General features: G+C 59.7%; 1 protein-coding gene across 2 annotated transcripts in view; it reads right to left on the minus strand.

Annotated features, from left to right (window-relative positions):
* Positions 1 to 569: 569 nt before the first annotated feature.
* RASGEF1A (RasGEF domain family member 1A) overlaps positions 570 to 16,318 on the minus strand; it is a 72,550-nt gene continuing 56,801 nt past the window's right edge. The window contains exons 2-13 of one of the 2 annotated variants that reach the window (XM_003312542.6): positions 11,993 to 12,196; positions 9,311 to 9,433; positions 7,840 to 7,977; positions 6,702 to 6,923; positions 6,216 to 6,290; positions 5,710 to 5,802; positions 5,126 to 5,228; positions 4,968 to 5,047; positions 4,038 to 4,229; positions 3,010 to 3,133; positions 2,510 to 2,582; positions 570 to 2,302 (exon numbers count right to left, since the gene is read on the minus strand). In XM_003312542.6, the coding sequence (XP_003312590.1) occupies positions 2,278 to 2,302; positions 2,510 to 2,582; positions 3,010 to 3,133; positions 4,038 to 4,229; positions 4,968 to 5,047; positions 5,126 to 5,228; positions 5,710 to 5,802; positions 6,216 to 6,290; positions 6,702 to 6,923; positions 7,840 to 7,977; positions 9,311 to 9,433; positions 11,993 to 12,190 (1,446 nt within the window). In that variant the 5' untranslated portion in view covers positions 12,191 to 12,196 and the 3' untranslated portion in view covers positions 570 to 2,277. Of the gene's footprint in view, positions 2,303 to 2,509; positions 2,583 to 3,009; positions 3,134 to 4,037; positions 4,230 to 4,967; positions 5,048 to 5,125; positions 5,229 to 5,709; positions 5,803 to 6,215; positions 6,291 to 6,701; positions 6,924 to 7,839; positions 7,978 to 9,310; positions 9,434 to 9,624; positions 9,896 to 11,992; positions 12,197 to 16,318 lie in introns of those variants that run through there. The other variant, XM_016963085.4, reaches the window with a different exon arrangement.

Here is a 16,318-nt window from a genome sequence, read left to right on the forward strand (position 1 = left end):
GCAGAGGGGAGTACCATGTCCTGTTCTGGAGCCTTAGTTCTTTTCCTTCAATTCCCGAGCTCTCATGTGCTCCCCCAGTGAACCCCTCTTCTCTGTTGCGCTTGAGTATAAAACTCATGACACCAGGAGTGGCCCCTCCAGACCTGCATTCTGCAGGCTGCCCTGCAGGATCGCGTCCAGGGGCTCTCCAACCTCCCCTGCCCCAGAGAGGCCATCTGACTCCTCTGCAGTAACACAGTCCATACAGCCTGGCTTAACTAGGTATCCTGAACTTACTTACTTATGTGACCATGCAATACAGCAGCCAGTGACATCTTTTTGGAGCTCACAATGAGGAAAGCAGGACTGAACATGCCTCCTATAGCTTCTTTCGAGTCTCACCTTATTCAGTGGAAAGCCCTTTGTCACACAAAGTGTTGCCAGCTGGAGACAAAAGTCTCTTGCCCAGTCCCTCCTGGGAAGGCCACAGCAGGCCTGGCAGCCTCACCCTCCTCCCTGCCCCAGGGGACCCATGTCTCCAGCCAGCAGCAGGGCCACCCCCTCACTGTACACACACAGCAGGCAAGGGAGGGGAGTGATGTATTCTTTTATTGAAGCAAGTATGTCCAGTCACACCAAAACTGACGTCCTGCATTATGGTACAGCTTCATACTCAGAGTTCATCTCAAATACCAAAACATCAAATCAGGGTATGTATCAAATTGGGAAAATAAAGTAGCAGACAGACACTGTTTCAAGTAGGTACTAGAACTGATCACCCGTGAAGTGCACGTGGATGTGTACAGAAACCGTTCTAAGGCTGTATTCCAAATATATATTCTCAAGTTTTAAGCCTTTCTCATCTCAAAGACATAAACAAAGCAATATGTACTATCAATATACAATCTGTACTAGCTAGAACCTCAGAAAGTGCAAACACACTGTGACAATACAGTGGAACTATTCCTGCTCCACCCAGGACCAGAGGCATGGGCAGCGGGCCCAGGGCCGCCTCCTCCCCAGGCCCAGCCTCTCCCAATATCTTCAGGCTCTTCCAGGAGCTTTGGGAATTGGGACCTGGCCCATCCTCACTCAGGCTTCCCCATTGATCAAGGCTCCTGCGGAAACCGGGAATGCAGAGAGGGACAAGGATGTGGAGTTCCTGCGAGGGAGATGGTCCACGTGGATTGACCGTGTGCTTTCTGAAGGACAGCTGTCCTGCGCCATGGTCAGTAGGGCCCAGGGCTCACACCACGAAGTCAGACTTGGGAAAATGGAGTGTGCTCCTCTAGCTGGGTGTAGAAAACACCTCTCAGTATTGGGCAGTTTTATCTGAATGGGCTCCAGCAGTATGGCCTGGCGAATTTTCTGTTTCCAATTCCAATTAGGGCGCTGCCTACCCAGGTGGGAAGAAGGCTGTTGGCTGCCCTCCCCTCTGTAGATAGGTTTCAAGACTAGCTCTAAATGTCACCACCCTGGAGTCGGCCATGTATTTTTCTTCATCACAGCTCAGTGTGTCTTTCAGTCACAGCCCAGAAAACTGACAACTCCATGCTTCGCTCCCTTACCTTATTTTAGATTTCCTCCTTTCTAAAATGTAGTTGAAGAATGATTTGCTGGACACATTGTCACAGAAAATATGCTGCCAGGTGCCCCCTGCCCCTCCCTGACCCCACAAATCCCTGAAAGGAAAATGAAAATGTAAACTTTGGACAGCCCGTACTCAAAGGCTCACTTCCAGAAGTGTGCGGATGCGACCTCCCAGCCACCAGCCCTCCTATGGAGCCTCGCAGCCCAGGCTCCTGAGGGCAGGCGCCCAGGTGGAGTGGGACTCACCACAGCCCAAACCACAGAGCAGGAAGACCAGACCCCAGTACCCTCTAAGGCACTAACCCCGACATCAGAGACACTGGCTGGAAAGGCGTCCGAGCAGGCAGGGCTCACGTTGGTTTTGGCTGGGTTTTTTAAAATATTTTTTTCATAAGATGTTAATAATCAAAAGTAGAAAATAAAAATCTACATTTCATTAGAATAAGATGTTATCATGGATACCATCTCCCATGATACTCTCCCCTCCCCCTCCCCAAAGCAGGGCCCTGCCCTGTTATTTAAAATAAACAAAAAAAACTTTGTAAGTGCCAAAGGTTGATGCGTGAAATAATTACCATTTTTTTCTCATAAAAGTTATATACAAAATGGACCCCAACCAGTGAGGCCTCCTCATCTCAACCCACATCAGTCAAAATTTAAACCCAGTTAGTGCACGTGCTTCCTCTGGCGTCGCGGGCTGCATCCGCCTCAGGCTCTGTTCAGAAGGGTGGTCCTAGAGGGGGACGGGACAAGCAGTGCTCAGGCCCGAGCAGGGCGGCTTGGGTCCAAGCCATCCTCAGCCTCCCACCAAACATGCACCAGGGACCCTGGACCAGGGACGCGGCAGTGCCCAGGCTCCCTTTCCAGGAGGGTAACCCTCGTGCCCACCCTGAGTCCTCCCTCTTCCTTACAGACTCCCATGTTCCTGACGCCCTCCTACCTGAGGGTCTTCCAGCTGTCTTTTTCCATGTGGTTCTCGGGACCCTCACTTTCAAAGGAGGCGACGAAGAGAGCTGAGAGACGGGAAAGTCCCTCAGAGCCTGTGTCCCCATGCAGTGTCTGCCTGAACCCAGCTGTCCCTTCAGGAGTACAGCCCAGCACAAGGGGACTGTGACCTCTGGCTGGGCTGAACACAGTTCTCTGCTGTGCGGGGCTCTCAGGCTGCCTGCTGGGGACTCTAGGAAGGTTCCTCGTGTTGCAGCACCTGACCTAAGCCCATGTGACCCTCTCCAGTGGCTGCTGGAAACTGAGTCTCTTGTCCTTCTCTTCCATCCATCCCATGACCCACTCTCATGCACACTCGCCCCTGCGAGCAGAGCCAGCCCTGTGTGGCATGGAGCAGCCAGCAGGCCATCTCCCAGGGCAACCCCAAAGAGCACCGGGCCTGGACAAGGAGTCAGGTGGGGAGGGAGGCAAGCTGCGTTGGGAGGCAGCCCTCACCTTCCTCGCTGTAGATGGGCGCCGTGAGCAGGTAACTCTGAATCTTCTTGTCCTTCTCGAAAGGACACTCTACCTGTGTCCATGTCATGAACTCATGGATCTGTCTGGAGATCTCCCAGAATTTCTGAAGGGAGCAAAACCAACTGATGTTCATCTGTCACCTTAAGCACCAAACCCTCGGTCAGGGCAGGGGACGTAGGTTTTGGCCTCAGTCTCCTGCTCACTTCACTGGTCCCAGCAAGATGGGACAGTGGCCCTGCACGCTGACCCTGTGGCCATGGTGGCACGCCATGCAGCCTCAGAGCCAGCAGGTGTCCCCCAAGGCCACTCTGTCTGGCCCTCCACCTGGGCCATCAGGCCGGCAGCAGGGTCTCTGCCTGTCTGTGCAGGGACCCAAAGAAGGCCCCACTGATAACTCCAGCCTGAGGCAGGCACCCCATCCAAACCCAGCCCAGTGGCGCCAACCAGAACGTGTCATGATGTCCCCTCTCTGGGACCTTTGGAAGGATCCCAGCTCCTGCCCACACCTCACCTGTGTGAGGTAGGCATCCGGCAGCCCACAGCCACCTACACCTGCCCTGCCACCTATGTCCCACCCTCCCATCCTCACCAGGTGCCCTCAGGCCCACGAGGCAGGCTCTTCACTTCCATCTAGAATTCTCTGCCGCCTCCTCCCTGCTCAAGTCCCTTCCTATCTAAACCCCTCCTGACCTCCAATCCCACAGGGGTGGACAGGGCTCTCTCCCTGGTAGGGCCAGGCTGGAACCACGGTCCTGGATAAATACAATTCCCTGTGACTCCAAGCTCTGCAACTAGGCCATCCACCTAGAAGTACAGGCAGGCGCACCTCATACCTTGCAGTCAAACAGCACCCCGTGACCCACTATGAGGCTTTCAGTCTTGAAGGCCCTTGTGAACCTCAGGCAGGGCTCAGGAAACCCACAGATCCTGACCCAGGGCTAATGCCTGGCGGCTCCAGTAGCTCAGACAGTTTCCGCCTGGCCTGCCCTGTGCTGGGATGAGCTCACCTTGAAGTTAATGTGCCCGTTGGGCAGGTGGTTGGTATGGATTTTGTGCAGGAAGTAGATGTCCTTAACGAAGAGGTTGAACACAGGGATGACGATCTTTTCACGGCTGCTGTTGGCCATCTGGGACCTCTGCGTGGCCCCCTGCAGGGCTGTACGGTAGTTGCAGAAGTTGCTGGACGGGTCCATGTGATGCTGTGGGCACAGGGAGGACCTGGTGAGCATCACAGCCCCATGCCCCTCCGACCTGCTCCAGACGCCCCTCTGCAGAGCAGGAGGCAGCAGACAGAGAAGGCACCTGGCCCCTGGGCAGCCTGGGAGTTAGCACGGGGAAGGGGACGCCCAAGGGTGCCTGGCTGAGCCCTGGGGCCAGGGCTTCTGAGTTCAGGTCCTGGCATCCTCTGGAAAGCCACAGAAGTGTCACTGCCCTGCCTGCCAGGCCTGACCCTCGCCCTCCTTCCTTCAAGACTTCCCTTTGCTCCTCTACTTAGATCAACACCTCCCAGACCTGACCAGCTCCACAAGACACATGCTTTGCAAAAATGGACTCTGTGGTCAAACACATCTGAGGAAGGCTGCAGGTGACCCTGTCTGCCAGCCTCTGGGCCATCTAGACCAGCCAGGACCTGGAGACACTGACCAAGGAAAAGGCAGTGTCTTCCAACACAACCCCACTCTTGTCAAACTCTTGCTTAACCGCATTCCACTCTGGAACTCGCCTTAGGTGATGCCGGGTCTGCCTGAAGTAACCGAGGACAACTTAAGTCCCCACTGCTGGAGGACGAACATGCCAGGCCAGCTCAGCCAGCACTGTAGGTGCTAGCCCCAGGGAGAGGAGGGCAGCCCCCCACCCCCACTGTCAGGGCCCCCTTCGGGCCATTGCGGGACGAAATGGGTGCAGCTCGCAGCTGTGACAGGGGCTCAGGTGCCTACCTCCAAGACATCAAACTTGGCTGTCTTGACCTTGGACCAAGTTTTCTTCAGCCTTGCCACAGGACTGAGGTTCATGCCAGCTGCAGAGGACAGCAGGTAGGGTCAGGGCCGGGGGGGGGGCCATGCAGCAGCCCCACCCTGGGTGCCCAGTCACTCACAGATGATGGCCATCATGGAGTTGAAGTTCCCGATGTTGAAGCACTCCCGGGCCACATCAATGAAGAACTCCAACATGCGGGTCCGGTGTTTCTTCTTCACCACCTGGAAGGTGGCAGGTGATCTCAGCATGGCGCTGCCGGGGGACAGCAGGAGCTGGGGCCGCCGGGCAGAGGAACAGAGGGGCAGGGAGGACCTCGGGACTTAGCTTCTGGCCACAGCGGGCTGGTCCAGGTCCATGGCTGCGTCTGGGAGGCCCAGACATGTGCACGGCCTATGCTCAGGCTCCTCAGTCATCAAAGGGAAGGCACCATCTGCCCCAGAGGGCTGTGAGGGCTGGCAAAGCCTCACACAGGCGAGAAAAATGGTGCTGGGCACAAGGGGAGCACTCCACGGATGGGGTGTCTGTTGTCATTGAAGGAATCGCTGTATGTCGGGGTTGGGGGACCACCAAGGCCCTGACAATGCAACAGGGACTTTGTGCATTCACTCTTAAAGTTCCATCATCTAACTCCTGGGGCAAGATCAGGGTCTCACTGGGTGTGGGCATGGCAGCCACCCCACCATGTCTGCCGTGGGCACTTACCCGGCACACCTCAGTGGCCACCAGCATGCTCAGGCAGTTGAACCAGTTGTCATAGGCCTCCAGGCTGTAGGTCTTGGTCAGGTCCCCTCGGCACTGGAAAGGACACAGCAGGTCATAGGGGGCCTGGAGGACCGTGGCTGGACAACTCAGTCCCCACAGCTGGCCCTGGTCCCCAGCTATGGCTCAGCCTGCACCGCAGCAGCCTCGATCATGCCTGCCTGCTCCTTGCTGCCCAGTGCAGGGCTGGCAGGCCAGGCTGGCTCCCTGGCCCAAATCTGTGACCTCTCCCAGCATTCATCATCCATGACCAGCACAGCCATCTTGGAGCAGGTGCTGCCTCTTGAAGCAGGTGCTAGGAGGGCCAGTGCCACATCCATCGGGGCTCATGGCCCAGCACTCCGGAGACGCTCGGGGCGTGCTGAGTGAGGCCCACACCCACCCTGCATGGAGCGCAAGTGCTGGGCAGACAGGGCTGGCAGGGGTGCCGCAGGCCTTGGCCCACTTACCCTGTGGTTGTCCAAGGAGTCCATGTGGCTGACGATCTGCATCAAGTCCTCAGGGTAAATGCTGCTGACCCTGTCCTGGGGTGGAAGATAGCAAAGGGAAGGTGACAAGCTTCCCCTGGAGAAGGGACAGCACTGCATAGGCATGCGGACAGGGAGAGGAGGAGCTGCCCAGGGCACAGGACCTTCAACTCCTCCCAGGCCAGTCCTCCATCCTAGGGCCACTGCAGTCCCCACTGCAGGACGACACTGCTCCAGCTCCTCCCACTGACACAGCACTGCTGTGTTCCTGAGGACGTGAGTGCCAGGCACAGAGGTGCCCGCCACTCAGACGGACACACATCTGGCATGAAGTGTGGCAGTCAGGGCTGGCAAGCGGGCTTCCCTGATGGCTCAGTGTGACTAGCAGGGGCCTGAAGTGCTGTGCTGAAAGAGGCACTGTGGTCCCACGGCCCCCACCCCCCAGTCAGGGCATGAGGCAGCACTGACCAGCTCAATGTGAGTCAGCTGCTGGGCCAGCACCAGGGGGTCGCAGCACACGCCCAGGATGTCCTTCTGGGCGGCCGGTGGCTTGGTCTTGAGGATGGGCCCCTTGTCTACAGCCGGTGGCCGGAGCTTCTCTCGCAGTTCCTGGAGCTGGCTCCGGGCAGCCAGGGACAGCAACAGGCTCTGCGTCATCTGGGCAATGGCCTTCTTCACTGTGCCATTCTCCTGTGGGGTCAAGGGCAATAAGGGTGCCAGCATGGGCTGGCAGCAAGGCCACCACCACTGTGGGTAGGATCCATCTCACCTCCAGGGATGTGCCTGACCAACGTGAGCCCACAGCCCCTATCTAAACCGCAGCCTTCAGGCCTTCAAGGACAAAGTGGGGCACAGCATGGGCTCCTCTGAGGACTGCTGAGGAGGGGTCTCAGTGGGCTGTCCTGCTGCAGGATGAGGCTAAGGGCAGAGACAGGCTCAAGACTGAGCTTCTGGGTCTGAAAAGCATGGCTTTTTCAGAGGCGGCCCACTGAGCTGCTTCCTGCAGCAGGAGCAGCCCATAGAACAGTTCAAGGCATGGGAAAGGCTTCTGCCAAAGCCAGGAGTCTCTGCCCCCTAGTTGGGAGCAGCCTGGGGTCCCTGGCTCCTCCTGGAGTACTCGGGGTGAACAGGAGCTGCTAAGCACAGGGAATGCTTCCACTGTGGAGGCCCAGTTGGCCCAGGCATCTCCAGTTCTCTCTCCACCAAAGGCAAAGGTGAAGACATTTGAAAAATGGGAGACCGATTTAAAGCCTTACCCCCACCTCTCACTAATCCAAGACAGGCAGAGCCTTACAAACTCTCAATAGGCTCCCACTCCAGGGACAAGGACAGCAAGGGCCAGGAGAGGGTTGAGACAATGATTGCCAGGCCCGCAACCGGGCTGCAAGGTCCCTGCTTGCAGTATCATGGGTGACCCTGGCCCACTGCTGGCCAGCTGAGCTGTCATCTGGGGGAAGGGAGGTTGAATGGGGCCAGCCAGCAACCCTCCTGGGGGAGTAACATGGAAGGGGACCACATACAGAGTTGTCCCCGAAGCCCCCACCCTCCCGAGGGCAGACCCTGGCACACACCCAAAGACCCTGGCCAGAGCCCAGGGAGCACTCACCTCATCACACTGGGTGACACGGTGTGTGATGGCTTTCAGCTCGGCCATGGCCTTCTCATCCTGGAAGTCATAGGGGAAGGCCTCCGTCCACTCCTTCAGGAGCTGCACGATCTTGGCTGAGAAAGACTTCAGCTTGGCCTGGGGCAGCAGGGGATACAGAGTAAGGCCCCACAGGGCAGAGTAGGGTACTAGATGGCAAATGGTGCAAGCTTCCCACATCCCCAAGCCACACCCCAGGCCCTGTGCTGGGCACAGCCCCCAACTGCGTGCCACCTGCGGTTTGGCCAAACCTGAACCGCCACATGACTCCTGTTTGGTTCCTTCTTCCTTCCCCTTAAGTTGACTTTCTTTTTCACTTAAATAAACTTATATTAAAAAAACCCACCCCATCTCTAAGGTGACAAAAAACTAATTCCATTTGCTATAATTAGAAGTTACCCATAAAAGCAATACAGTAAAATAACCCAAGCCAAGCCATCCAGTTAGAGGAGAGCTCCCGTCTGCCCCCTGTGGTTGAAAGCAGGGCGACAGCGCTGAAAGAGGTGTGACCCCGAGGGGAGGCGACGCGCTCCCGCGCCCTAGTCCACAGGCATGCACGACCCCACCCAGCACAGGGCCTAGGGCATGGGGACTGGCCCTCTTGGCTGAAACGACTCCGACCCTCTCGGAAGATGCCCGCGCGGCCTCTGCCCCCGGGGAGAGGGGACTGTGCCCGATGCTCAGGCGCCGCGCCCCCATCCTCCAATCCCCCAGAACGCACCACAGGCCAAGCCCCTCCTGCGCCAGCCAAGACTCCGCGCCAGCCCACACCAGCCCACTCAGACCGCTGGACCCCGCCCCCGGCCCCCGCACCACCCAGCCCGCAACTCTGCAGCTTTCTTCGCCCACGCTGCACAGCCTCCAAACCAGCGGATTCCGCCCACGTTGCCAGCCTAGGCCCCCCACCACCCGCTCCCACCACGCCCCTAACCCGGACCCAACCCACAGCTCCAGCCCAGACCTCACCCCAGCCTGGTGTGGCGTCACGCCCCAACTCAGACCCGCCCCACAGCCCCAGCCAGGCCACGCCCCAACCCTAGCCCTGACCCCGCCCCCAGGCCCCACCAGCCCAGCCAGGCCATGCCTAACCCTAGCACTGACCCTGCCCCGAGACCCCACCGCCCCAGCCAGGCCACGCCCCAACCCTAGCCATGACCCCGCCCCAACCCTAGCCATGACCCCGCCCCCTGGTCCCACCCTGGACCCCACCCTGCAGCCCCAGCCAGGCCACGCCTCAACCCTAACCCTGACCCCACCCCCTGGCCCCACCCTGGACCCCATCCCACAGTCCCAGCCAGGCCAAGCCCCAACTCTAGCCCTGACCCCATCCCCCAGCTCTACCGTGAACCCCGCCCCATGCCTCCAGCCCCTAGCCTTGACCTCGCCTCCTGCCCCCTGCCCCCGCCCGTGCCCCAGCTAGGCCCCGCCTCACCTTTTCAGGCCCGGCTTCCAGCTGCTGCTTCTGCTCCACGCAGATCTGCCCCACGCGGGCCAGCAGGTCATGAGGGGGCATAAAGACCCGGGAGCTCAGGAGAAAGGTGAAGATGTACGTCCTCTGAAGGCAGGAGACGGAGAGAGGGCGGAGGGAGGGTGAGGCAGGCCCCCGGGGGCTCACAGCGCTGCTTCACCTGGCCGGGCTGCCTCCCAGGCCCAGCACCGCCGGTCCGGAGGCCATGCCTTCACCTGCCCGGTTCCCTTCGCCTTGCAGGCCCTTCCTCCTCTTACTGCTACCCCGGCCCTGCCTACCTAGGAGGCACGGCTCGAGCCCCGCCTCCCAGCAGCTCTCCCAGGCCTCCTAGCAGTCTTCCTCCGCTGGGATTCTCCCCGTCTCTGCCCCACGCCACCATAGGGCTAACCCCAGCCTGGGACGTTGGTAGGGCTCCATGGTGCTCGCTGCGCCAGGATGCAAGCCAGCTGCTGCTTCAGATCCTCGTGGGCCGAGCTGGAGGTCAGCGGTGGGGAGGGTCGGGGATGCAGGGAGGTTGGCACAGGAGCGGGGCCTGTCGGGAGCAGGGCTGATCCATGGGGCGGGGCCTCATCATCAGGGGCGGGGCTCCATCAGCAGGGCCGGGGGCCCCATCAGCAGGGGCGGGGCCTGAGGGGCAATGCTGGTGGGGGCCCCAGCACTCTCTGACCAGCTCTGGGCCTAGACCCTGACTGCCAGAGCAGGGCCCCTCCATACCACATCCACGTGCCTTCCATCGAGATCCTCGTGGGCTGGGTTCTTGGGCCTTTTGTCTAATGAGGGTCAATGTCTGTGGGAACTTCACTCTAGCTCCTGCTTGTGGACAGGGTAGACTTGCAGGTTGAGGAGACTGCCTGGGGCTCCCTAGAGGGACTCTGCCCCACGTGGCTGCTGCAGGCTGGGCTGCCCAGAAGCCTCTGCCTCCACTCCCAGCCCATATAACCCGGTTTTTCTTGCCCCAGCCAGAAGCAAGCCAGGTTGTGCTTGCTGGGAGTACAGGCCTCCTGGAGCAGGACTCAGGGGCCTGGGCTGACACTGCCCACCGCAGCCCTCACTGGAGCATCAGGGACTCCTCTAACATCCTGCAAACTTCCCACGCCCTGCCCCAGGCTATGCAGCATGGCGAATTGAGGGGTCAGAGCCAGCACATCTCTCAGGGTCCCCCTTCTAAGGAGACAACTAAGACGTGGAGGAAAGGCCCACCATGGAGCTCTTGGCCAAGGGCAGGGCACCCAAGGGGAGAGCCTGTGCATCTCCAAGGAGGAGCATGGAGACCATGTGTGCATGTTTGTGTGCATGTGTGAGTGTGTTCAGCTACCGGTGCACATGGGGAAGGGTGGGGTGGTGGGGGAGGGGTAGGTGCTCGGCAGAGGAGCCAATGCCCAACTGGAGTCTCGTGGGAAGCTGGTCAGATCTCAGGGCACAGGGACCACACTGGGTGACCGCCAAGGTGGCTCCTCTGGGGTAGGCCTCTGAGAGGGGTGGCTTCTCCAGCTGTGGCATGAGGCCTCTGCCCCACAGACGGCCCTGCCCTGGACTACCTCAGGGCCTTGGGCCCCTCCCCTGGCTCTGCCCTGTGGGCACTCACCAGCCTGTCTGCACTGCCATCTCCAGCCCCAGCCAAACCCTGACAGGGCTTACGGGACAGACAGAAGGACAGATGGAGGAGGAGGAGGAGTGGGCAACAGAAAGGCAAGGCCCCCTCACCCAAAGCCCAGGAAGGCAGAGGAGGCCTGGCAGGTGGTGAAGCCAGGCTGACTGCAGCCCCGTTCAGTGGAAGCTAGAGGGCAGCATCCCTCCCGCCCACCTCCCTGCAAGCTGTCTGACTCCCAGGCTGACAAGCAGGGCAGGGAGGGAGAGGGGATAGCATGATGCGGGCAGGACTGGCCCTCCCAGAGGGTAGATGCTCAGCTCACAAGAGGGAGCTGGCAGGCCCAGTGCCACTGCTGCTAAGAGACATCACCCTCCAGGGGGAGGGAAGGCACACTTGACAAGGGAACACTTTCTCTGTTCCAAGACTGTATCATGCCACCTTGAGGTGAAAAGGGAGGATTAGGGTTGTTGCCTAAGAACAGTCCCCAAGTCAGCCTGAACAGCGCTCTGCTGACAGGGCAGGGCAGGCCGGGCCATCTCCTCTTCATTCTGGACCACCAGGGTTTATGTACAAACCAGCTTCCCAGCTCAGCCCATCTCCTCTTCATTCTGGACCACCAGGGTTTATGTACAAACCAGCTTCCCAGCTCAGCCCTGGGCTCCAGGACCTCGGCTGGGCGTGCCCTCGCCAGGACCCCAAGTGCTGGCTTTGCCCTTTAAAACTCCTCTTCCTCCTTGGAGGCCCTGCTCAGAACTCAGGGCCCTGCTCGGCCCTTGTGTGTTTCTGCTTCCCGTGTCCCTAGGATCATCTCCTCCTACCTGGGGCAGCAGCAGGGAAGTCACAGCAGGTTCCCCCAGGCCACCTGCTAGCTGGGGGTGTATGCAGAGCAGAAGGCAGAGAAGGCCCTAGAGGTGGGTCTGGGCCCCCCACTGCCCTGCCCCTCCTGCAGCCCTGTCCAGCTCTACCACTCTGTGGGGGCCTCCCTCCCACACCCGACATCTCCTGGAGCCCAGGTCACCCCATTAGTCTCACTCCACAAGGCCCCACGTACTCACATCGGGGTAATAGTCCACCGTGGGAACAAGGTGCTCCATCAGGGCCTCCAGGGACCCAGAGATGAGGCGTCCATCTTGGAAGATGAGGTCCCCGGAGCCGCCACCGGCCCCGCCTCCATGCTCCCCCATGCCAGGCTGCACCTGTCCGCTACAGCTGGGCCCAAGGATGCTGGAGAAGACAACGGACGTCTGGGGCATAGTTTCCTGGGAGAAAAGAGCAAGGACATGAGGCATCAAAGGCGCCTCCACAGCTCCACAGACCCTCCTCCCAGGCAGCCTGCAGCGTGCATGCATGTGTGCAGGGGTGCGTGGCAGGGGCGCAGCGGCACTGGCAGAGGGCACCCCCATTCCAGGGCAGGGCAGGCGGGCTCCTCGGTGGTCCCCCAGCCGCTGCACATCTGATCACTGTGTCTTCAGCTCCCTGTGGGCCAGACCTCATTCCAGGGCCCTGGACACTCAAAGCCGGCAGAGAAGAGAAACTCTGGGAAAAATGTCCAAGAAGGGACAGGGAGCCTGCGGTGGGCAGTCAGGGCTGCCTGGGGTGAGAGGGCTGTGAACAACTGATGGGGCTGGCTGCGCAGCTCCCAGGATAAGAAAGGAACACCCTAGGCATGAGGTACAGTGAGTGCCGAGGTCCTGACCCAGAGATGTGTGCAGCGGGGAGCTGGGAGGACAGTCTGAGGACTCAGGGCCGGACACACAGGCTGCATGTGCTGCTTCACTGAGGTGGGAGCCTGGGGCTCTGAGCACAGTGGTCTGACTTATGGTGGCTGCCACGTGGATGGTGGGTCTTGCCACAGCCCAAGGAGAGCTTGCACAGGCAGGTGGTAGCAGGAGTGGCGAGCAGGGCCACTCCACATGGTGAAGGTCTTGGGCCGAGTGGCTGACCAGTATGAGGCAGGGCTGTGGGCAGGGCTAGAGAGAGATCTGGAACTGGCTTTGGGGCCTGTGAGTCTGAGTGCCCCTGAGCTGCAGATGTCTGAGCAGCTGGGCCTCCTGGAGGCCTCGGTGCCCACACTGGGACTGTCCTCCACAGCATGGCCCGCTGTGATGGGGCTCAGGGTCTCACCACACCCTGCAGCTGGGAGTTCTTGTGAAGCCTAGGGGAGTCTGAAGCCCTCTGGGCCTGTTTCCCCAGTGCCCCAGACAGCCAGCCATGCCTGGGGAGGAGCCAAGTGGGGACTGGACGATGCAGCATTTGCCAGCCTGAGGGCCAGAGGTGGCCTGCCTGTGGCCTTGCCTGCACACAGAGCCAGCCTCAACCTCCTGGCCCTCAAGGGAAGGCAGCACAGGTGCCAGCGGCTGAGGTCAGGTGGAGAAGCGAGACCCTCCTGCCATTTTGGCCTTAGTTTCCCCACTGCACAGAGCAAATTGTTGCCATGATTACTTCAGTGCCATGACAGGACCGTGGGCCTCTGCCCTGTAGGGGCCTTACAAGGAGAGAGCGGACCACCTGCCCGCACCCCCCACGTCAACACACACACACACACACACACACACACACACACACACACACACACACACACAGCACGTCCCTGTCCCTCCCACCAGGGAAAAAAGAGCATCTGGCCCAGACGTCACTGGTTTTCCCACCAAACACCTAAAGGTTTCCTTGGAATTCTTAGAAAGTCTTTGGCAAGGAGAGCAAGAACGCAACCAAAGGCCCCACGATGACGCTGGGTGGAATGTCCAGGCCCCCAGGCTCAGTGCTGCCCCCACTCCAGGACAGGGAGGTCATGGCTCAGACGCATACAATGCTCCCCTCAAACTCAGGCCTGCAGCGGTGCCTCACACAAGTTAGAATGCACATTCTCAGGCCTAGCCCCAGACCTGCTGGTCAGAAACTCTGGGGTGGACTGCTTCTGTACCCCAACGCGCTCTCCACTCCAGCCCAGGAACCACTGATGTGAGCCAATCCTTCATTTTTCAGATGGTGAAACTGAGGCCCAGTGGGAAGGAACTCAACTAAGGAAACCCCAGGAGTTCCAAGTCCAGCCTAGGTGTCACCACCTCCAGGAAGCCTCCCTGGGTTTAACCTAGACTGTTGACCCACAAAGCCAGAAGTGGCTGTATCATTCACCTGTGTATCCTATCGCTGGCCCAGGGTGGCACTCAGTGACCATTTGTGCAATGAAGTCACGAAGGCGGGCTCACAAACCCCTTGTTGCCCACAGCTGCTCAGCACTGTCTCAGGCATCTGAGGCCAATGCACTGCGGGACAACTTCCCCAAGATCACACAGTTCTGGGTTCAAAAGGCGACCAGCAGGTGGTAACCTTGGTCAGTTGGGCCTCCTCACCCCAAGCTCTTGGGGTCATCAGAGAGGGCATTTGCCGAGCCACTGGCCTCTCCCACTGCAGGCTGCTCTGGTCAGGAGGTAGTATGTGGGGGATGCACTCTGACACCCCACAAACTCAGCCCCAGCCGATCCCCCACAGGGCAAGGCCACTCCATGTCCAGCCTGCAGAGAGACCTGCCTCAGTGCTAGGAGGCCTGCCTAGGAGTTGAGGAGCCATCCTGGGGACCCAGCCCACTGGTCAGCAGCCAGAGAGGGGCTGGGAAGTCCACGCCTTTGAGGGTGGGGGCCTGGAGGAGGAGCATGCAGGGGTGTCCCAGGCAAGCAGAGGTTCTGCACATGCTCAGAATCCCTTTGGGGAGTCAGCAGAGCCTGAGGGGGGCTGTGTGGAGCCGCACTGACCTGAGAGGTGGGGTGCTCTGGGTTCCTTCTGTCCTGCCTACCTGGAGACCCACCTGGGGACACGGCCCAGGGCTAGGTCTCCTGCATCCAACAAACCAAGACCCTGCAGGTCTGGGGGATGCCCCATGAGCCCCTACCCCCGAAAGCACAAACCTAGCAGGGCCCACCCTGCCCAGCCACGGAGCACTTCGAGGAGGGTCTCCAGGGCTCAGTGCCAAGTGGAGAGGCAGGTTCCCTACATGGCTTTTCCCGGGCAGGAATCCTGGCCCTGCAGCAGGCCCACTCCTTGTTCCTGGGTGCATCTGGCCAGCCCTCCACCTTCCCAGCTGTGAAATGGTGATGATGACAGCACTTCCACTGCGGGGTCCCCTGCCGGCCACCCCCACCCAGCCCTGAGGCCGCTTGTTCTTGCACCTGCTTCCTCCTTGCCCCAACAGCAGGGGCAGGCACTTCTACAGGCAGCTGCAAACCTGTGTATCCGAACAGCTGTGTCCACCACCAGGCGGCCCCTTCCCAAGGAAGAATTGCACACTGGGCTCTTGGCTCCAGTCACAGCAATAGCCATCATGATACAGCGATGGCCAGGGTGCTGAACACTGAAAACTGCAAGGCTACAGTTGAAGAATCCCAGTTACTCTTCCCAGTCACCCCCTATGCTCCCAGAGAGCCCGTTATTCCCTTACGCAGACGAGGGCTGAGTACCTGCCCCAGGTCACAGCCAGAGGGCAGCAGTGCCAGGATTCATGCCGAGCAAGCAGCAGGGGTAGGCAGGGAGCCCAAGTCCGAGCCTGGCTCCACCACCTGTCTTGGCTATGTCAAGATCCTCAAACCCTTGGAGCCTTAACTTCTTTGTCTGTAAAATGGGCACAGGGAGCACTACTTCAGAGGTTTGCAGGGAAGATCAGAGGAGCCCCTGTGTAAGGTGCTGGGCACCAGGTGCCTCCTCACCCCCAGGAGCTGATTCCCACCAGCATGATTGCTCAGCACCCCTACAGACCACACAGGAGGCACTGCTTATTCTAGACACACTGGCCCTTTGTGTTTGGGCACTGTGGAGAGCTCAGGAAGCCCCCCCAGGGCTAGGCAGAGATAGGGCTGTGGCGGGCCAGCTTGCTCAACCAGCATTTGTGGGAACCATCACCTCCACCCCAAGTCCAGCTGGGGCTGGCCTGGACAGAGCAGGCCACCCTGACCCCAGAGAGCCAGACCCTGCATGGATGCTCTAAGGCCAGGTGTGGTCCCCAGAGCAGGAGCAGTACCTTCTCCTGAGCCAGAAACTGGTTGGAGTGGGCCCAGTGCTCCCCTTTCAGGTAGCTCAGCTGCACACTGGCGTTCTAGACCCTTCCCCTACAGCCTCTCAGTTCCAAGTGTGGCCACTGGACCTGCAGCTACAGCATGACCTGTCGATTGTCAAAGAGCAGATCTCAAGTTCCAGGCCAGGCCTGCTGGGTCACATCTGCTGCTGAGCAAGACACCAGGTGAATCATGTGCAGGTGAATGGAAGGCCCGGGAAGCCCACCTGTGTGAGAGCCTCAGCCTCCAGGTAAGCTGCACCGGCTAACTCAGAGCAGGGGCCAGGTACAGAGGCTCATGCCTGTAATCCCAGCAATTTGGGAGGCCGAGGTGGAT

Source organism: Pan troglodytes, chromosome 8 (assembly GCF_028858775.2).
Source record: "Pan troglodytes isolate AG18354 chromosome 8, NHGRI_mPanTro3-v2.0_pri, whole genome shotgun sequence".
In the NCBI taxonomy this organism is placed as follows: domain Eukaryota; kingdom Metazoa; phylum Chordata; class Mammalia; order Primates; family Hominidae; genus Pan; species Pan troglodytes.